This window comes from Pelophylax lessonae (assembly GCF_965119305.1).
Source record: "Pelophylax lessonae genome assembly, chromosome: 9".
NCBI classification, from domain to species: Eukaryota; Metazoa; Chordata; class Amphibia; order Anura; family Ranidae; genus Pelophylax; species Pelophylax lessonae.
Genome location: NC_138776.1, coordinates 270,826,085 through 270,848,443, shown reverse-complemented (window position 1 = coordinate 270,848,443; position 22,359 = coordinate 270,826,085). Strand labels below are relative to the sequence as shown.

Genomic DNA, 22,359 nt, shown 5'->3' with positions numbered 1-22,359 from the left:
TGTACCTTGGGTCTTCTGCCCCATGCCCGGGTCTAGCAAGATCTCTGACAGAACAATTCTCCCGGTTTACTTGCTCTGTTATTTGCTGGCTGTGCCGGGTGGAGGGATATGTCTGTATAGTCTCACACCCAAGTCACTGAGTGCAGTCTCAGGAGATGGGAAGCAGCGGTGTGGGACCTCTGCAACTGATTACTGAACACAAATATAATGAGTCCTGACCCCTGCACTATATACTCTATGTTGTACATTACATACTTCTGACCCCTGCATGGTCAATGAGACCATGAATAAAGAAATGAACTGGTAGGAGATCAGAGGACCCATTTACTAGTTACCTTGAGGGTGGAATTGTAAGATCCTCAGAGACAAAGCTGTCTGATGTGGGCGGAGTCCTGGTTTAGGGGAACCAATCTGCTGATGCCTAGTAATAATCTTTGTATTTCTATTTTAGTAGATGGACGGGAGATGAGGAAAACCTCAGAGGATTGTCTCACTTTGTCTCCAGACTGTAAAGTAGAAGATGAGGACATCACACAGTATAGTCCAGGAGAAAACCCGGCTACCTCAAATGTCCATCCGGCACCACACAGTGTAGATGGATCATCGTATTCCTCCTATCCAGAGGAACCTCAGACTGTGAGGGACGGTGCCGGATCATCCTATTCCTCTTATCCTGAGGAACCTCAGACTGTGAGGGACGGTGCCGTCCTTCCGAAACATAAGAGGTTTCCCTGTTCTGAGTGCGGGAAATCTTTCCGTTTTAAAATCAGTCTTAATCTTCATAAAAGATCTCACTCAGGTGAGAAGCCGTGTTCCTGCCCTGAGTGCGGGAAATGTTTTTCAAAGATGTCCTATCTTTCCCAACATAAGAGATTTCACACAGGGGAAAAGGCATATTTATGTTCTGAGTGCGGGAAATGTTTTATACAGAAGTCTCATCTTTTCAGACATCACAGAACTCACACAGGGGAAAAAACACATTTCTGTTCTGAGTGCGGGAAATGTTTTTCAGAGAAAACCGATCTCAAAAGACACCAAAGGTCTCACACGGGGGTGAAGTCGTTTTCCTGTCCTGAGTGCGGGAAATATTTCACAGCAAAACTCAACCTTAATGTGCATAAAAGAACTCACACGGGGGAGAAGCCGTATTCCTGTCCTGATTGCGGGAAATGTTTTTTACACAAGTCTCATCTTTTCAGACATCAGAGAACTCACACAGGGAAAAAAACACATTGCTGTTCCGAGTGCGGGAAATGTTTTTCAGAGAAAACCGGTCTCAACAGACACCAAAGGTCTCACACGGGGGTGAAGCCTTATTCCTGTCCTGAGTGCATGAAATGTTTCACATCAAGATGCAACCTTAATGTGCATAAAATAACTCACACGGGGGAGAAGCCATATTCCTGTCCTGAGTGTGGGAAATGCTTTTTAACAAAATCAGAACTTGTCAGACATCAGAGGTATCACACGGGGGAGAAGCCGTATTCCTGTCCTGAGTGCGGGAAATGCTTTTTTGAAAAATCTGATCTTGTCAAACATCAGAGATCTCACACGGGGGAGAAGCCGTATTCCTGTCCGGAGTGTGGGAAATGTTTTTCACAGAAGACCGGTCTTCACAGACATCAGATATTGCACACCGGTGAGAAGCCGCATTCCTGTCCGGAGTGCGGGAAATGTTTTTCTAGAAAGTCAAGTCTTTACAAACATCAGAGAAATTTTTGCGGGAAAATTTTTGTAGAGAAATCAGATCTTGTCACACATCAGATGTATCACACTGGGAAGGACCATTCCTGTCCTGTGTGTGGAAAATTCTTTTTAAACAATTCAGAACTTGTCATACATCAGAGATCTCACACTGGTGAGAAGCCGTATTCCTGTCCTGAGTGCGGGAAATGTTTTTCACAGAAGTCCCATGTTTCCAGACATCAGAGTTTGCACACAGGGGAAAAGCCGTATTCCTGTCCTGAGTGCGGGAAATGTTATTCATGCAAGTCCGCTCTTCAAAGACATCAGAGATCTCACACGGGGGAGAAGCCACTTTGCTGCCCTGAGTGCGGAAATTGTTATTCACGTAAGACCGATCTTTACAGACATCAGAGATTGCACATGGTGGTGAAGTCTTTTAACGATCCTGAGTGAGGGAATTGTTCGTCACTGGAGTCCTGTCTTCCTGTACATCAGGGGTCCCACACAACCATTGAGGTGTATTAGTGTTTTGAGTGCGGGAAATGTTTTTCATTCAAGTCACATCTTATTGCACATCAGAGATCTCACAAGGGGGAGAAGCCGTATTTCTGTCTGAATTCTGGAAATGCTTTTCAGATAAGTCCACTCATAATAGACATCAGAGATTGCACACGGGGGAGAAGCCGTATTAATGTCCTGAGTGAGGGAATTGTTCTGTCTTCCTGTACGTCAGGGGTCCTACACAACCCTCGAGTGCGGGAAATGTCTTCTATATGAATGTTGGTGGACATGTGGGGAAGAAGCACACCCTGATATACACCTCAGATATACTCCATGGCTGATCTTCATCATGTAAGAAACACTTCATAAGGAGATCAGGGATCACCAAAGACATGGATGAAGTGTTGTCCCGTGTTGGCCATTGATAGCAGGAGAAAAATTAAACTGGAGTCCTTACCTTTTATTGGCTGAGTGCATTTTGTGCGGGAAGATTTCACAAACACTTAGGGGTCTGTGTTAAAACAAATTGTTGAAGGAATGTGACCAGCATTTGTCCAAATATTGGATCATCGGCTCCATCTAGTGGCAAAAATCTGGTACTGTGATATTACATTGCGTTTTTGCCACTAGATAGTTACATAGTAGGTGAGGTTGAATAACGACAATAGTCCATCCAGTTCAACCTGTGTAGGTGTGTGTGGCCGTAATCATCTCTCATACCCCTGAATGTTCTACGTCTAAGAGTCTTTTGAAAGCCACCATACTTCCCGCAGAAACCACCTCTTGTGGTAGAGAATTCCACACTCTTGTAGCCCTAACAGTAAAGAACCCCCTGCGTTGCCTGAGGTTAAAACGCTTCTCCTCTAATCGCATTGTAGTCAGAATAGACCCGGGAATCAGGCGGTTAATTCACTTACGTTCTCCGAGGTCTCCTAAACTCAGCAGTGTAGGAGGATGATCTCAGCATAGAAAAAAAGCTATTCAGTCGAAAGAATTGCATGAGGACTCGAGGGCATACAATGATGGAGCTGACAGCCATAGGAAATATAGACGGAATTTGTTGCGACTGGGCAAGTGCTTGTCACATTCCTTCAACCAATTTCGTTATTCGTTTCCTTCATCAGGTTTGGTTTACTTCAAAATCCTGAGATCATCCTCCTTCACTGCTGAGTTTAGGAGACCTCGGAGAACGTAAGTGAATTAACTGCCTGATTCCCGGGTCTATTCTGACTCTCCTACATAAAAAATGGGGGGTGGGGGGGTGTTGCAATTTTTTATGTCACATGGCATTTACCACTTTCCACCCAAGGAGGTTCTCGTACGTCCTGGGGGTTCAGCGGGTATTCAGGGATGGAGGACTCCCTGTACCATTCTTTTCAGCCGGTGATTCTCTTTACCTCTTCTTACCCGCGCTATAGCTGAAATACGGCTACAGTGTGGGCCTAAATTGCCGGGAGGGCGTCCATATATACGTCCTCCTGTACATGAGTTGCCTGTGTGCCCCCTGAGGGGCGTCTGCGGCTCGTCCTGCGATCAGCGAGTCGATGAGAGTCGGCTGATCACAGACCATAAGGGGAGTAAGGGGCCGGTCCTGGCCAATGACAGCATGATGTAAACAGAGTCGGTAATCTGCTTTTTTTTTCCTCGCGCTTTACTGTCTGGAGTTAAAGGGACATTAGTCCCACACACTCCAGACCCACTGCTGCTAAGCAATGCCCACCAGTGCCACCTAGCAGTGCATATCAGCACTGCTAAGCAATGCCACCTATCAATGCCCATCAGTGCTGCCTATCAGAGTACCCTACTAATGCCACCTATCAGTGCTGCCTTTCAGTGTACCCTACTAGTGCCGTCTCACCAATGCCCATCACTGCAGCCCATCACTGCTGCCTATCAGTGCACATTGGGGCTGCCTATCAGTGCCTAACAGTGTCACCTCTTTAGTGCCTATCAGTGCTGCTTTATCACTGCTGCCTTATCAGTGCTGCCTATCAGTGTACCGTACTAGTGCCGTCTCATCAATGCCTATCAGTGCCCATCACTGCAGCCATCAGTGCTGTCTATCAGTGCCCATTGGTGCTGCCTATCAGTGCCTAACAGTGTCACCTCTTTAGTGCCTATCAGTGCTTCTTTATCACTGCCGCCTTATCAGTGCTGCCTATCAGTGTACCGTATTAGTGCTGTCTCACTGCAGCCATCAGTGCTGCCTATCAGTGCCCAACAGTGCTGCCTCTTTAGTGCCTATCAGTGGTGCTTTATCGGTGCCCATCAGTGCTGCTTTATCAGTGCCCATCAGAGCTGCTTTATCAGTGCCGACTTATCAGTGCCTATCAGTGTGCCGTCTCATTAATGCCTATCAGTGCCGCTTTATCAATGCCCATTAGTGCTGCCTATCAGTGCCCAGCAATGCCAGGAGAAAAGCCAGCTACCTCAAATGTCCATCCGGCACCACACAGTGTAGATGGACCATCATATTCCTCTTATCCTGAGGAACCTCAGACTGTGAGGGACGGTGCCGGACCATCGTATTCCTCTTATCCTGAGGAACCTCAGACTGTGAGGGACGGTGCCGGATCATCGTATTCCTCTTATCCTGAGGAACCTCAGACTGTGAGGGACAGTGCCGGACCATCGTATTCATCTTATCCTGAGGAACCTCAGACTGTGAGGGACAGTGCCGGACCATCGTATTCCTCTTATCCTGAGGAACCTCAGACTGTGAGGAACGGTGCCATCCTTCCAACAGATAAAAGGTTTCCCTGTACTGAGTGTGGGAAGTGTTTCCGTTTTAAATCCAAACTTAATGTGCATATAAGATCTCACACTGGTGAGAAGCCGTATTCCTGTGCAGAGTGCGGTAAATGTTTTTTAGTGAAGTCCCATCTTTCCCGATATCAGCGATCTCACATGAGAGATAAGCCATATTTCTGTTCTGAGTGCGGAATATTTTTTTCAAAAATGGATAATTTTACCGCACATCAAAGGTCTCACACGGGGAATAGTCCAGGAGAAAACCCGGCTTCCTCAAATGTCCATTCGACACCACACAGTGTAGATGGACCATCGTATTCCTCTTATCCCGAGGAACCTCAGACTGTGAGGGACGGTGCCGGACCATCGTATTCCTCTTATCCTGAGGAACCTCAGACTGTGAGGGACGTGCCGGACCATCGTATTCCTCTTATCCTGAGGAACCTCAGATTGTGAGGGACGGAGCCGTCTTTCCAACAGATAAAACGTTTTCCTGTCCTGAGTGTGGGAAATGTTTTTTTAGTGAAGTCTCATCTTTCCAGACATCTGCAATCTCACACGGGGCATAGGCCCTATTTCTGCCCTGAGTGCGGGAAATGTTTTTTTTTAGAGGGCTAATCTTGCAGCACATCAAAGGTGTCACACAGGGGAGAAGCCGTATTCCTGTCCTGAGTGCGGGAAATATTTAAAATCGAGATGCAATCTTAATGAACATAAAAGAACTCACACGGGTGAGAAGCCGTATTGCTGCCCTGAGTGCAGGAAATATTTTTCAGTTAAGACACATCTTTGCAGACATCAGAAATTGCACACAGGGGAGAATCTGTATTCTTGTCCTGAGTGCGGGAAATGTTTTTCACAGAAGTCCTATCTTTGCAGGCATCTGAGATCTCACACGGGGGAGAATCCATATTGTTGTCCTGAGTGTGGGAAAGGTTTTGTAGAGAAATCAGATCTCTCCCAACATCAGAGGTATCACATGGGGGTGAGGCCGCATTCCTGTCCTGAGTGTGGAAAATGTTTTTTCAAAAATGCAGAACTTGTCAAACATCAGAGATCTCACCCAGGGGAGAAGCCATATTCCTGTCCTGAGTGCGAGAAATGTTTTTCACAGAAGCCCAGTCTTTGCAGACATCTGAGAACTCACACGGGTGAGAAGCCGTATTCCTGTCCTGAGTGCGGGAAATGTTATTCAGATAAGTCCCATCTTCTAAAACATCAGAGATCGCACATGAGAGAGAAGCCACTTTCGGATCCTGAGTGAGGGGAATGTTCCTCACTAAAGTCCTGTCTTCCTGTACATCAGGGGACCCACACAACCCTCAACAAAAATTGTTGAACGAGTATGACATTGTCTACATCTGGTGGTAAAAATCCAGCACTGTAGAATTAATACCACATTTTGGCCACTAGATGGAGCTGACAGTCATAGGAAATATGGCCAGAGTCGGTTGCGATTGGGCAAATGCTTGTCCCATTCATTTTACACCCCCTTTCCTTCTTCAGGCGTAGTTTACTAGAAATAACTGAGATCTTACTCGTACATTTTTGAGTTTGGTAGACATCGAAGAACATAAGCTTATTAATGGCAGTTCCCTTTTCTGTTTGTGTGCTTCTACTCTATATATGTAGGACAATCTAGGTCACCTTGATTGTAGTGTCCCGTGTCCACTAACTTGATGGAATTCCAACGATGATTCCTTTTGTCATTGTTCTGCATTAAAAATACCTTCAATAAAGATTATATATATAAAAAAGAATGAAGCCGTATTGTTCTTTCAGTGTCGTCATCCCGTGTTCTGTCAATTTACACACTGACACCAACAGCTCCTCCACCATCCCGCTGTAAATTCTGTACAACCATGGGTTCAGTCCCAACCAAAAGCTCATTCCAAGTGGTCCATTTATTGGTCCCCTATTATTGACCAATGGTAGAAGAATCCCCATATATCAGTAGTGATGTCGCGAACATAAAATTCGCTGAACGCGAACATCGGCGAAAGTTTGCGAACATTGCGAACCGCCATAGACTTTAATAGGCAGGCGAATTTTAAAACCCACAGGGACTCTTTCTGGCCACAATAGTAATGGAAAAGTTGTTTCAAGGGGACAAACACCTGGACTGTGGCATGCCGGAGAGGGATCACACAAAAAAAAGTTCTTAAAATTTGTAATTTTTTGATAGAGAGCCAATTATTGGAAAAATTAAAAAAAAATAAAAATAAAAAATTTCTTTGGATTTAGCATCTGGGGGGGTCTAAAAAGTGTACCTGTGAAGTTTCAGCTCTGTAGCATGTCCGGAACCAGAAAAAATTACGAATTAGGGTTAAGGCTAGGGTTAGGGTTAGGGTTATTTTTATGGCTAGGCTTAGAGGGTTAGGGTTAAGGTTAGAGGGTTAGGGTTATGGTTAGAGGGTTAGGGTTAGGTTTAGTGTTAGGGAATAGGGTTAGGGTTACGGTGAGATACTTAGGGTTAGAGTTAGTAGCCCTACCCCTACCCCTCTAACTCTAACCCTAAGCACTAAAAATAACCCTAACCTTAGCCCTGACCCTAACCCTAGCCCTAGCCCTAACCCTGATTCTATTTTTTTTTCTGGTTCTGGAATGCTACAGAGCTGAAACTTCACAGGTACACTTTTTAGACCCCCCCAGACAATAAATCCAAAGAAATTTTTTTTTTTAAGTTTTTTTTTTTTAAGTTTTCCAATAATTGGCTCTCTATCAAAAATGACAATTTTTAAGAACTTTTTTTGTGTGATTTAGTGTCTAGGGGGTCTAAAAAGTGTACTTGTGAAGTTTCAGCTCTGTAGCATGTCCAGAACCAGAAAAAAAGATAATTTTTCAGTAGAGCAGAGATAGTGGGAACCCCTTTTACACCTATATGATCTTTTCTTTCTGGTTCTGGACATGCTACATATATATATATATATATATATATATATATATATATTAAAAAAATACTCAAATACCAGCCCTCAAAGGGGCTTTTGGGGACAATATATATATATATATATATATATATATCACAGAACAAAAAAAATTACACAAATACCAGCCCTCAAAAGGGCTTTTGGGGACAATAGATATATATATATATCCAAAAAAAACCTCAAATACCAGCCCTAGGAAGGGCTTTTTGGGGTGCTGTCCTTACAGCAGGAGTGTACCAAGAACACTGGCTAACAAGACCGGGAACACTGACTAACTGTCCCCAGCTATAACAGCAGCAGCAGCAGCACCAGCACTTCCCCTGCTCTCAGTAACACAGGAATGATCTAAGATGGATGCTGCCCTTGCTTATTTAAAGGAGGTGGGAGGGTGTGGGAGGGAGGTATGCTGATTGGCCTGGAATGTGTCTGCTGACTGTGATGTTCAGGGTCAAAGTTTGCCTCAATGATGATGTATAGGAGGCGGACCGAACATCGCATATGTTCACCCGCAGCGGCGAACGCGAACGTTCGAAGTTCGCCGGGAACCGTTCGGTACATCTCTATATATCAGTAGTCAGTGGGAGAAGGACATTCCTACATCATCATGAAAGCATTGTTACTCAATTTTTCATTACTAAAACAACCCCTAGAAACCTTTTGGAGGAACCCTGCCTGAGAAAGGCTGGACTATAGTTCCATAGTTCCCAACTGTCCCTGATTTTGAGGTACTGTCATCATCCCGTATCTGTCCATTTCCACACTGACACCAAAAGCTCCTCCACCATCCCGCTCTATTTGTGGCCTTACCATGGTTCCAATGATGGAGATCCAGAGATCGACCGGAGTCTTCTTCTCCATGTCACCAGACCACCTCCAACCTCTTCTATAGGATTGGGAAGATTTCTATCCTATTTTCTAAGAAGCTGAAGAAAATGTCCATGATGTAGATGAGGGTTACATATAATATGAGCAGCATCACCCTTTACTCTGTAACCAAGACCTAGTGTGGCAGTGCCGAGAATGATACCAATTCGTTTCGGACCAATCTCATGGTTTGGATAGATTTTCTCCCTTTCGTTGTTTCCAGATGACCATGAATTAGAATTCCAATATCTCCCCTTGGACCAATCTCATGGTTTGGATAGATTTTCTCCCTTTCGTTGTTTCCAGGGGACCATGAGTTCCAATATCTCCCCTGTGTTCTGCAGACAGATATACATTTCCCTATGTCTCATGTTGTACAGATCCCCCATGTTCCCCGATACGAGCTCATACATGGGGCTTGTTCAACCTTCCAATCAGGAGTAAAAAAACTTTACAAGATACTCCCTCCATTTTAAGGACATGTGGTCTTGTATGGTTCAAGAGGGGGCATGCCCCCCCCCCCACCTTTCATTCTCCAGACAGGCCACATGCTCAGATGAGGATCTGGTATAGCTTTTGGGGGGCACCACACATTGGGAGAAGGATCCCCAAATATCAGTAGTTAGTGGGAGAAGGACATTCCTACATCATCATGAAAGCATTGTTACTAAATTTTTTATTGCTAAAAGAACCCCTAGAAACCTTTTGGAGGAACCCTGCTTGAGAAAGGCTGAGCTATAGTTCCCAACTGTCCCTGAGTTCAAGGTACTGTCATTATCCCGTGCTCTGTTCATCACTGACACCAACAGCTCCTCTACCATCCCTCTGTATTTGTGGCCTCACCATGGTTCCAATGATGGAGATCCAGAGACTGACCGGAGTCTTCTTCTCCATGTCACCAGACCACCTCTTCCTCTACTATTGGGGTGCTGGGCCTTTCTATGACTACTCAGGACCCCCAACCTCTTCTATAGGATTCTGAAGATTTCTATCCTATTTACTAACCACTTGCCGACCGCCGCACGACTATATACTGCGGCGGTCAGCCCCTCACAGGCAGAGTGACGTATCGGTACGTCACTAGCCTGGGAGGGTCTGGGGAGCGAGCGCGCGCCGCCGGCGGCGCGCTCCCGCTCCCGCGTGGTCACGCACCCCCCCGCGCGTGTGACCAGCGGACCCGATGTCCGCCGGTCACTCTGCGATCGTCGGGGGAGAGGGAGAAAGGCAGGCAGCTAGTGTAAACAAGCTGCCTGTCAGTTCTCCCTGTGTAGAGACACTGATCATACGGTTCTACTATGTAGAACCGTTGATCAGTGTAACTACACCTCAAGCCACAGCCAATCACAGTTAGAATCACGCCCCTAGGGACACACACACAGCCCCTCCCTCTCAAATAAAGTTAACCCCTTCACTGCCAGTGTATTTTTACAGTAACAGTGCATATATATAGCACTGATTACTGTAGAAATGTCACGCGTTAAAAAAAAACAACAAAAATGACAAAAATCTTTCCCTTTGTTAGTAAACGCGATAACTTTTGCGCAAACCAATCAAAATACGCTTTTTGCGATTTTTTTTTACCAAACATATGTAGCATAAAACAAATTGGCCGAAAATGTTAAAAAATTTTGATTTTTACTTTTTTTTTTTTGGGAATTTCATATAAAAAAATTTGAAAAATATTGTTATTTTTGCAAAATTGACACTCTTTTTTTGTTTATAGCGCGTGATCAAAAAATCGCACAGGTGATCAAATACCACCAAAAGAAAGCTCTGTTTGTGGGAAAAAAAGGACGTCAAATTCGTTTAGGTACAGCATCGCACGACCGCGCAATTGTCCGTTAAACTCACGCAGTGCCGAATCGCAAAATACCCCCTGGTCAGGAAGGGGGTAAAATCTTCCGGGGCTTAAGTGGTTAAGAAGCTGAAGAAAATGTCCATGATGTAGATGAAGGTTACATATAGTATGAGCAGCATCACTCTTCACTCTGTAACCAAGACCTAGTGTGGCAATGCTGAGAATGATACCAATTCGTTTCGGACCAATCTCATGGTTTGGATAGATTTTCTCCCTTTCGTTGTTTCTAGATGATCATGAATTAGAGTTCCAATATCTCCCCTTTGTTCTGCAGACAGATATACATTTCCCAATGTCTCATGTTGTACAGATCCCCCATGTTCCCCGATACAAGCTCATACATGGGGCTTGTTCAGCCTTCCAACCAGGAGTAAAAGAACTTGACAAGATACTCCCTCCATGTTAAGGACATGTGGTCTTGTATGGTTCACCCCCCACCTTTCATTCTCCAGACAGGCCACATTCTCAGATGAGGATCTGGTATAGCTTTTGGAGAGTACCACACATTTTTATTTTTCCTTTTATGTCTGTAGGGTTCCCTCAAACACATACCAGACCTGAAGAATCCAGTGTGAATTTTTGGGTCCCTATGCAGTTTGTTTTTACATTTTGTTTGCATTCACCTGACAACTGGGAATCCCCAGTTGACAGCTGAATGTGCCATGATGAGGCATATGTCACTAGGTGTTGGGGGGCCTGCAGCCACTGGCTCCCTATCATCCATCCTAAGAGGGAAGCTGCCACATTTAGCTGCAACCGGAGGTTTCACTTGGCTCAATACCTATTTAGTTCAGACACTCACTGCCCCCCCCCCCCCCCCAAAAAAAAAACAGGTCAAATTCTGTACAACTATGGGTTTAGTCCCAACCAAAAGCTCATTTCAAGCGGTCCATTTATTGGTCCCCTATTGGTGACCAATGGGAGAAGGATCCCCATGTATCAGTAGTCAGTGGGGGAAGGACATTTCTACATAATCATAAAATCGTTGTTACTGAGAGATGGAAATTGTTCATTTCTCAAGGAACCCCTAGAAACCTTTGGAGGAACCCTGGCCGAGAAAGCCTGGACTATAGTTCCATAGTTCTCAACTGTCCCTAATTTGAAGGTACTGTCCTTTATTCCGAACAAAGTCCCTCTGTCCCTCATTTTGGTCTGATCTATATAGTCGTATATAAAATGCTCTATTTATCTTTCAGAAAGTGTTTCCCGGTGCTAAACCTTTCATCCAATTTCTAAATTTCTGCATCTGTAATCTTCAAAAAAGCCAATATAAAGGAATAGTAGTGATAAATAAAGCACTTTTGGGTTAAACTAATCTTTTTTTTTTTTATATAATTCTCCTTTAAGGGGGCGTAGTAGGGGGTATGTCCTATGCCTACAAAGTTTTGCTTATTAGGTATCCCTTCATTCCGGGTAAAAAAGTTGGGAGGTGTGTATATCTATCCCCCTTGGTGGTAGTGGAGATGACCCATCTATAAGGATATACAGTACATACGCACACAGCACAAGGCCGTGTTCACACTACGAGACGCTTGTCGGGGCTGCAGTTCCTCTGAGCTCCACTAGGTGGTGATCTCACTTCTACCATAGAGACAGGAAGTACCTATGGAAGACAGGAAAAGATGTCAGGTATAAATAAGAAGTTCCAGGTGAAAGGTGCGTTGGGAGAAAGTCGAGAGGAGACATTGCTGGAAGTGGCAGTAGAGGAGGTAATGAGATCTTATTTTCTATTTAAACCCAGTAACCCCCCTGTCATGTCCGTCCTCTTCCTCCATAGTCACTGTGACCTCTTTTATCTCCAGCAGATGATGATACACACATATATAGTGTGGAAACCTAAATTAAGCCCTTCAGGGTCAGAACCTTTCCCTACTAACAGGGCCGGAACATTCTCTTTTGGAGATGTGTCGCTGGTCCATCAATTTCACCTTTTCAGTTTATACTAACATTATGTAATAATACGGGATGTATGTTTTAAAGGAGGGGGTTTATAATATGTAAGTTTGATTTTGTAAGCTTTATGGAGGAGGAAATAACTATTCCTGATTCCTGGGAAGGTTCAACACAAGGGATGTGTCTGGATGGTGACTGTATCATTGTGTGTGTCAGGTTCCTATAAGGTGTCAGGATGTCACTGTCTATTTCTCCATGGAGGAGTGGGAGTATTTAGAAGGACACAAGGATCTCTACAAGGACGTCATGATGGAGAATCAGCCGCCCCTCACATCACCGGGTAAGAGGAGACTTTATTGTAAAGGAGAGAGCAGTACGGAGGATCCACCTAGATCCCCCATCATCTGATAAACACATAGAAACAATGTATTCAGTCAGTGTGTGTGTTTCCTACAGATGGATCCAGTAATGGGAACCCACCAGAGAGATGTCCCCGTCCTCTGTATTCCCGGGATTCCCTACTGAAAGACCACAACTATGCAAAACATGATCAGGTAGTTGAGAAACAATAATTGGTAGTTATGATTTATACACAAGCATGTTTATTGCAATGAATGTTTTATTATATATTCAGAGTGGAAACCTCGGGGATGATAAAATTGATGTTAAAGAAGAGTATAAAGAGGAGGATGAGGAGTATGGAGTGATGGAGGAGTTCTCAGTAGGACACAAGGATATGATGGAGCCACCTAATACAAGAAACCCACCAGAGAGATGTCCCCGTCCTCTGTATTCCCAGGATTCCACACAGGAAGGTCACACCATCCTTCACCATCATCAGGTAGATGAGGAATAATTACTGATAGTATCATTAGGATTAGAGATGGGCTGAACACCCCCCCCCCATTGCGTACACAGCAGAACTCCTGAACAGAGGAAATGTTCTAAGCCGAAAGGCGAACCCCATTGAAGCCAAACAGGAAAAATCTGAATCTGAAATTTGAAGGCTTATATGCAAGTAATTGGCCATAAAAGGGGGAATGGGGGGTCTGGGTACTGCCCTGGAGGACACGTATCGATTAAAAAAAAATAATATCGTTTTTTTCAGGAGCAGTGATTTTAATGATGCTTAAAGTGAATCAATAAAAATTAAAAAGTCCTTAAAATGTAGTGCCTGGGGGGTCCCCTCAATGTTCCTATAAAGTGGCGCATCTGTAGCATGCATAAAACATGATGCAGAAAAAATGACATTTCTAAAGAAAAAAAAAAAAAAAAGAGTCAAATCCCATTTAAAATGACGTGGGGTCCCCTCAAAACCCGTACCTGACCCTTAGCCAAGCATGCAGCCCGGCAGGTCAGGAAAGGGGGGGGGGTGCAAGGGCCTCTTCCCGACAACCCTGGGCTGGGGTTGTCAGAGTCTGCAGGCAGGGAGCATTTTTGGAATCTGCAGGCCCCCAGATCCCACCCCCCATCTGAATGGGTATGGGGTACATTCACCAAAAAAGTCTACAAAAAAAATAAAAACAGACACTGTGTGTCCCTCAATGTAAATCCATCGTCAATCACGCCGCCTGCCACACTGCCGACCCAAAAAAAAAATAAAAGGTACGCATTAGTTGAAGGCTTCCAGCGGTCTGCCTGCTCTGCGGTTTGACAGTTTTTATATAGGGAAGGGGAGGGGCAACAACGGTGACGTAACCTGGTGGCCCCTCCTCATGACGTCACAGACTGGTGCATGTTGGGTCAGTGACGTCACAAGGGGAGGGGCTGAAAGTGTTCAACGAGAGCAGACTTTTTTTTTTCCTTTTTTCGGGTTTGGCGGGCGGCGGGATTGACGATGGACTTACATCAAAGGGCAACCTTTTATTTTTATTTTTGAATAAAGGACTTGTAAAAAACTGCGTGTGTTTTTATTTTTTTATGCACTTTTTTGGTGAATGGGAAGGGGTACGATGTACCCGACACCCATTCACATGGGGGGCGGAATCTGGAGGCCCCCTTGAAGCCCCCCGCTAGCAGCCCAGGGTTGTCAGGAAGAGGCATTTGCCCCCATCAACATAGTGACAAGGTGCTCTGTGCTCATCAAAGCACCCCTCCATGTTGGGGGCATGTGGCCTGGTATGGTTTATGGCTCGTTCGCCCCCCCCCCCCCCCCACGCCTTTCCTGACCTGCCAGGCTGCATACTGCATGTCTGTTTTCTTATATTTCTTTATGAGGGCCTAGTATGGGGGGGGGGGGGGGGAGACGACGACTCCACACTGTTTTTTTCTTACATTTTTTAGTAGCCGGGTGCCAGGTATTGTAACCTTAATTTTAAACGGGGTTTAACTGTTTTCTTTAAAAACATATTTTTTGCTGCAGCATGTTCTATACCAGGTGCGGCCCCTTTTTAGGAATATTAAGGGGACCCCCCCCCCCCCGCACTTTGTTTAAAGGCATTTTTCTTTTAACCGCTACTTTTGTTTTTTTTTTGCAGCTGTCACCGGGGAAACTCATTGACAGCTGATGACTTAACGGTTGTTTAGGGTGCAGCGGCTGGCTTCCTGGCCCCCCCTTAACAACCAGCTTATAATGCGCCCTGACTTTGCAACGGTTTCCCAATTAAGGCACAGCATTGCATGGTGGGGGCGAAAACCCTGAAAATTGAGATGTTTGGCAAACGGCCAAACAAGCAAATGTTCGGCCCGAACTGTTCACCCATCTCTATTAAAGGGGGCTTCCATATTCTGATAAGCCCCCTGCTTGCAGACTACCACAACTACAGCCCAGGGTTGTGGGGATGAGATCTTTGTCCCCCTTACCCCAAAGCAGCCACCTCCCCTGTTGAGGGAATGTGGCCCCTTTATGGATCTGGGGGGGGGGGGTGCTCGCTCGTTCCCTCCTCCTTTCCTGGCCTGCCAGGCTGCGTACTTGGATGGGAGTCTTGTATAGATTCTGGGGAGGATCCCACGCCGTTTTTTTATTTTCAAGTTTGGTGGGGTTTTTTTGTTTTGTTTTTTGCAAGCAATGTTTTTTTTTTTTCCTTCAGCTGTCACCAGGGAAGCCCATTGACAGCTGATGACTCATCGGTTGTTAAGGATTAATGGGGTTAAGTTCGACTCCTTAACAACCAGCTATCACTGTGCCCTCACTTGGCAAAGCTTTGCCCAATCAGGGCTTAGAATGCACTGCGCAGCACAAATTTGGGTGTTCGCCAAACAGGCGATGTTTGGGCCCCACTTTGACTTTGCCCGAACCGCTTGCCCAACTCTAATTAGGATCTGTACATTATCTGCAGTGTTACCATTGATGTCATTTTTTATTATATATTCAGAGTGGAAACCCGAGAGATTCTAAAGTTGGGGTTAAAGAAGAGATAAAAGAGGAGGATGATGAGGATGGGGTGATGGAGGAGTCAGAGATTCTAAAGGAACACAAAGATCTGTACCAGGACACCATGGAGGAGTCATCCAGCTACAGAAACCCACCAGAGAGATGTCCCCGTCCTCTGTATTCCCGGGATTCCACACAGGAAGGTCACACCATCCCTCACTGTTACAAGGTTGGTGGGACAGAGCTTCTAGAACATGGACTCATGAAGACAATGCGTAGTTTTGTTGTTTTTTTTTGTTTTTGTGAATATTAAAGCTTATATTTTAAAGATGATATTCTCTCTCATTTTCTTGGTTTAGAGTGGAGATCCAATTGATATAGAATTTGAGGTTAAAGCAGAAGAAGAAGAGACGTATGTGAGGGATGATCAGCAGTCTATGGAGGAGGATGGAATAACGGGGACATTTATAGAGGAGGACACTCCTACAGAGATCAGCACAGGTGGGTCATTAACACTAAATCCATTCATCCACCCATACTGATCACAGATTGGTCCAGAGTAGGGCGGGGACTGGGTGATATCAGCCTGTTATCTCCTGGTCACTTTCCTGAGCTGTGTTCCCCGTCCTGTATTCCTGTATTTCTCTTGAATAATCTTCCTTCTCTGTGCTGCAGACACAATTTATGTCTCTAGACTGGATTTATGGAGATTCTGGGGTTCAGCTGCTAGCAAAATGTTGGATTTTACCATAGATGTTGCTCAGCCTAGACACCTGGGGTATGAACCTTGGATCTTCTGCCCCATGCCTGGGTCTAGTAAGATCTCTGACAGAACAATTCTCCCGGGGTTACTTGCTCTGTTATTTGCTGGCTGTGCCGGGTGGAGGGATATGTCTGTATAGTCTCACACCCAAGTCACTGAGTGCAGTCTCAGGAGATGGGAGGCAGCGGTGTGGGACCTCTGCAACTGATTACTGAACACAAATATCATGAGTCCTGACCCCTGCACTATATACTCTGTTGTACATTACATACTCCTGACTCCTGCATGGTCCATGAATAAAGAAATGAACTGGTAGGAGATCAGAGGACCCATTTGATAGCGACCTTGAGGGGGGAATTGTAAGATCCTCAGAGACAAAGCTGTCTGATGTGGGTGGAGTCCTGGTTTAGGGGAACCAATTGTAATGAGACACCACAAATATGGTAAGCAAATCAGGAAATGTCCCCACTCAGTAAGGGGACAAGGTTAATTTCTTGTAGCTGCACTACCCTGTGGTAGAGGGGCATTGGCTGTGTTTCTGGGTCAGGCAGACTTGTCATTAAGGTCGCTGTTTGTGATGGGGTTAAATCTTTGTGTGCCCTTGTCACCTGCGGTTGGTCATCCCAGTCGGATGTGTCTTCATCACTAGTATATTGGACCTGTAATCCAGGGAGGATGGGAGTGTTAGAACAGGATATAGGCCTTTGTTAGGCCTTCCTGGTGTACTAAGATGGCCGTCTGCAGGAACTGTACTGGGCGGGGCAGGAAGTGAAGACATGACTGCACCAAGATGGCCGTTTGCAGGAACTGTCCCTGTGGGTTGCGTTTGAGTAGGAGTGGTGTGAGGATAATGGGCGGTAGGCGGAGAGTAAGCACCCTCCCCGTTATCTCTCCAGACGCCATTATAGGGCGTGGGCTTATCGGCTTTACGATTGACCTGATAATACTCATACATTATGCAATTTCTAACCTTGATCGTCATCTTTCTTAGCTTCTACGATCCATCATTCGTTATGCAATTTCTTAGCTGTTCTCACACAACATTCCTTTCTGTTCTGTTATCAGTATACGCTGCTACTCCTACGGTTGCACTCACAAACTTTTGCCTTCTCCGGTTTGCTAATGTGCTGACCCATATTCCTCCCCCCCCCCTCCTCTGGGCCACCCAGCTCAAATGCAAGGTCCCTCACTCTTTTCTGTTCTTCTGCCGCTGTCTCAGCTGACGGCCGAAGGGGGCAGTACTGACAACTAATCGCTTAAATTGATTTAAAACTTTTGGCTGTGTGCCAATTTTCAAAACTCAGACCAGGGGTGACCAGAGCTGATCAGAGGTTCCCCTCCTGCAATAGAGGATGCCCCCCAAATATCTCTTAAATACTATAATCTGATTTGAAACTTTTGGCTCAGTGCCAACAGGGTTCAATGGTCACACTAATTGCGGTAACCCTTTCTGTCCAAAAACAAATTCTATAACTATTACAGGAACAAAGATATTCACAGTTGAACCCCCCCGGCAAGTAGCCAATTTTCAAAATTTTGCACCAGAGCTCCCTTTTACATAGGGACCCATTTGCAAAATGTAATTTCTCATTATCTCTAATTCTATATAAAAAAAACTCAAAACATCCTGCCGACTACGGCAAACTGTTTTACCTGATAAAAATTGTTTTTATTCACTATTATCACTCTTCCCAGAGGTTCCTATGCTTTATACACAAATGTTTAAATGGCAAAACTCCAAAGCTCCTACAAGCTCCGTGCAAGGAGTGACCCCCTCCCGCTTTCTTGCGAGAAAAAAAAAGTATGCCAGCTGCTAGCAGGGGAGTTTATTTGATAACAGCTCAACAGTGCAAGTCTCAGAAAGACTGTCAGGGACACACAGAAGGGAAGGAGGGGGTTGAACTGAAAAAAAAAACTCAAAACATAACCCCTTCCTCTCTCTGTCTCTCTCTCTCGGTTGCCCGTAGCAACCTCAAACCTGACTGGATTTATCTGTGTAACAATGTACGTTTCATTTCACAAGACACACAGAACAAAACATAACTCCTGTCATCTCTCTCTTGTCATGTGACCTCAACAGTTGAGCTAAACCCTCAGGGGATCCTTCAAATCAGTCAACCCCCCCGAGTAACCCATCCCGAAGGACGTATGTTGTAAGGTCCATCTTTTCAAGGGCAGACAGCTCACTTGAATCCAAGGGCACTCTTACAACTATTGTATCAGCCTATTGAGACACACTTCAAGCAAAACCACAGACACTGAAGACATTACTCCTGCCTCCCCTAGTGTTGGGTATCCACCTGCAGCCGAGCTTACCCCTCAGGGGAACCTTCAAATCAGTCAACCCCCGAGTAACCCGTCCCGAAGGACGTACGTTGGAAATATCCATCTTATTCAAGGGCAGACAGCTCACTTGAATCCAAGGGCAAAACAGCTCACTTGGGGACATACAAATGCAACCTTCCAGCCTGCAGAGACACACTCACTCAGGATGGCAGACACTGAACAAACAATGTACAGCCAGCAGAAATCTTACAGCAGGTTAATAAAAACAGCCCCAGGTGAGGAATAAAAGATTACCCACCTCTGAAACGTCTTTGGAAAAGCACTGAAGATCTGCGATTAAGATAAGACAGAAACAAGTCATACAGTGGTAAGGTAAAAGTACCTACCGTACTCTCAGGGGTGCGCAAGTCCCTCTTGGTCTGTCTCATCCAGTCGCCAAATCTCCTACGCGGCTTTTCGTCAGACGAACACCTGAGGGCCCCACGTTGGGCGCCAATTGTAATGGGTCGCGGACCTCAATCAGGTTCAAAATAGATTTCTTGCTGCTGGATCTGATTAGATAGGTAATTAGAGTGCACGCACGAGGATATCACAGACTGACACACATTGTTCAGGTAAATGATACTTCCTGTTTATTCCTAATGGACAGCCTATTATATAGTTAGTAGGCGGTGTCATATGTTAGTACGTCATAAGCATAATACTGATTATTTGCAGCTTTCTGATTAGTCATGTCTAGTATAAGGTGGTCCCCTTCGAGTTTATGAATGTTATCTTCTCTTGAAGGCACTGTGCCAAGGCTCCATCTTTTTCTCACATTCTATTGTCGGTGGTGGGGGGGTATCTAGTAACGGCCATTTTGAGTAAGGAAGACAGAAAAAAGATATGTACATGTAGAGAAAAACAGACATAGGAAAAATAGACATTTTGCTTAATTCACAAGTGTTCATCACTTTCCTTCACACAATCTGCTCATATCTAGTAATAATCTTTGTATTTCTATTTTAGTAGATGGACGGGAGATGAGGAAAACCTCAGAGGATTGTCTCACTTTGTCTCCAGACTGTAAAGTAGAAGATGAGGACATCACACAGTATAGTCCAGGAGAAAACCCGGCTACCTCAAATGTACATCCGGCACCACACAGTGTAGATGGACCATCGTATTCCTCTTATTCTGAGAAACCTCAGACTGTGAGGGACAGTGCCGGACCATCGTATTCCTCTTATCCTGAGGAACCTCAGACTGTGAGGGACAGTGCCGGACCATCGTATTCCTCTTATCCTGAGGAGCCTCAGACTGTGAGGGACAGTGCCGGACCATCGTATTCCTCTTATCCTGAGAAGCCTCAGACTGTGAGGGACAGTGCCGTCCTTCCGAAACATAAGAGGTTTCCCTGTTCTGAGTGCGGGAAGTCTTTCCGTTTTAAAATCAGTCTTAATCTTCATAAAAGATCTCACTCAGAACACCCGTATTCCTGCCCTGAGTGCGGGAAATGTTTTTCAAAGATGTCCTATCTTTCCCAACATAAGAGACTTCACACAGGGGAAAAGGCATATTTATGTTCTGAGTGCGGGAAATGTTTTATACAGAAGTCTCATCTTTTCAGACATCAGAGAACTCACACAGGGGAAAAACCACATTTCTGTTCCGAGTGCGGGAAATGTTTTTCACAGAAAACCGATCTCAACAGACACCAAAGGTCTCACACAGGGCTGAAGCCGTATTCCTGTCCTAAGTGCGGGAAATGTTTTTCAGGGAAAACCGATCTCAACAGACACCAAAGGTCTCACACGGGGGTGAAGCCATTTTCCTGTCCTGAGTGCGGGAAATATTTCACAGCAAAACTCAACCTTAATGTGCATAAAAGAACTCACACGGGGGAGAAGCCGTATTCCTGTCCTGATTGCGGGAAATGTTTTTTACACAAGTCTCATCTTTTCAGACATCAGAGAACTCACACAGGGGAAAAAACACATTTCTGTTCCGAGTGCGGGAAATGTTTTTCAGAGAAAACCAGTCTCAGCAGACACCAAAGGTCTCACACGGGGGTGAAGCCGTATTCCTGTCCTGAGTGCATGAAATGTTTCACATCAAGATGCAACCTTAATGTGCATAAAATAACTCACACGGGGGAGAAGCCATATTCCTGTCCTGAGTGTGGGAAATGCTTTTTAAAAAAATCAGAACTTGTCAGACATCAGAGGTATCACACGGGGGAGAAGCCGTATTCCTGTCCTGAGTGCGGGAAATGCTTCTTTGAAAAATCAGATCTTGTCAGAGATCTCACACGGGTGAGAAGCCATATTCCTGTCCGGAGTGCGGGAAATGTTTTTCACAGAAGACCGGTCTTCACAGACATCAGATATTGCACACCGGTGAGAAGCCGCATTCCTGTCCGGAGTGCGGGAAATGTTTTTCTAGGAAGTCAAGTCTTTACAAACATCAGAGAAATTTGTGCGGGAAAAGTTTTGTAGAGAAATCCGATCTTGTCACACATCAGATGTATCACACTGGGAAGGACCATTCCTGTCCTGTGTGTGGAAAATTCTTTTTAAACAATTCAGAACTTGTCACACATCAGAGATCTCACACGGGAGAGAAGCCGTATTCCTGTCCTGAGTGCGGTAAATGTTTTTCACAGAAGGCCAATCTTTGCAGACATCAGAGTTTGCACACAGGGGAAAAGCCGTATTCCTGTCCTGAGTGCGGGAAATGTTATTCAAGTAAGTCCCATCTTCAAAGACATCAGAGATCTCACACGGGGGAGAAGCCACTTTGCTGCCCTGAGTGTGGAAATTGTTATTCACGTAAGACCGATCTTAACAGACATCAGAGATTGCACATGGTGGTGAAGTCTTTTAACGACCCTGAGTGAGGGAATTGTTCCTCACTGGAGTCCTGTCTTCCTGTACATCAGGGGTCTCACACAACCATTGAGGTGTATAAGTGCTTTGAGTGCGGGAAATGTTTTTCATTCAAGTCATATCTTAATACACATCAGAGATCTCACACGGGGGAGAAGCCCTATTCCTGTCCTGAATGCGGGAAATGTTTTTCAGATAAGTCCACTCGTAATAGACATCAGAGATCGCACGCCGGGGAGAAGCCATATTCCTGTCCTGAGTGTTTTGTCTCCCTGTACTTCAGGGGTCCCACACAACCCTCGAGTGTGGGAAATGTCTTCTATATGAATGTTGGTGGACATGTGGGGAAGAAGCACACCCTGATATACACCTCAGATATACTCCATGGCTGATCTTCATCATGTAAGAAACACTTCGTAAGGAGATCAGAGATCACCAAAGACATGGATGAAGTGTTGTCCCGTGTTGGCCATTGATAGCAGGAGAAAAATAAAAATGGAGGCATTACCTTTCATTGGCTGAGTGCCTTTTGTGCAGGAAGATTTCACAAACACTTAGGGGTCTGTTTTAAAACAAATTGTTGAACGAATGTGACCAGCATTTGTCCAAATATTGGATCATCAGCTCCATCTAGTGGCAAAAATCTG

General features: G+C 45.1%; 4 protein-coding genes across 4 annotated transcripts in view; 3 read left to right on the top strand and 1 right to left on the bottom strand.

Moving 5' to 3' along the window:
- The window catches only part of LOC309564464 (uncharacterized protein), a gene marked incomplete at both ends in the record, with an annotated part of 826,241 nt that overhangs the window by 28,640 nt on the left and 775,242 nt on the right, over positions 1-22,359 (top strand).
- The window catches only part of LOC309564057 (uncharacterized protein), a gene marked incomplete at its 5' end in the record, with an annotated part of 455,352 nt that overhangs the window by 77,947 nt on the left and 355,046 nt on the right, over positions 1-22,359 (bottom strand). The window lies entirely within an intron of this gene.
- LOC309564072 (uncharacterized protein) lies at positions 604-6,202 on the top strand (the record flags this gene model as incomplete). The annotated part of the gene is made up of 4 exons (XM_082268697.1): positions 604-2,135; positions 3,497-3,527; positions 4,711-5,238; positions 5,549-6,202. Exons 1-4 carry the CDS (start codon positions 847-849, stop codon positions 6,200-6,202), a joined length of 2,502 nt encoding a protein of 833 aa, XP_082124823.1. The 5' UTR covers positions 604-846.
- On the top strand, positions 6,698-21,723 carry LOC309564071 (uncharacterized protein; the record flags this gene model as incomplete). The annotated part of the gene is made up of 3 exons (XM_082268696.1): positions 6,698-6,783; positions 20,299-21,139; positions 21,553-21,723. The coding sequence occupies 3 exons, from the start codon at positions 6,698-6,700 to the stop codon at positions 21,721-21,723; spliced, it is 1,098 nt and encodes a 365-aa protein (XP_082124822.1).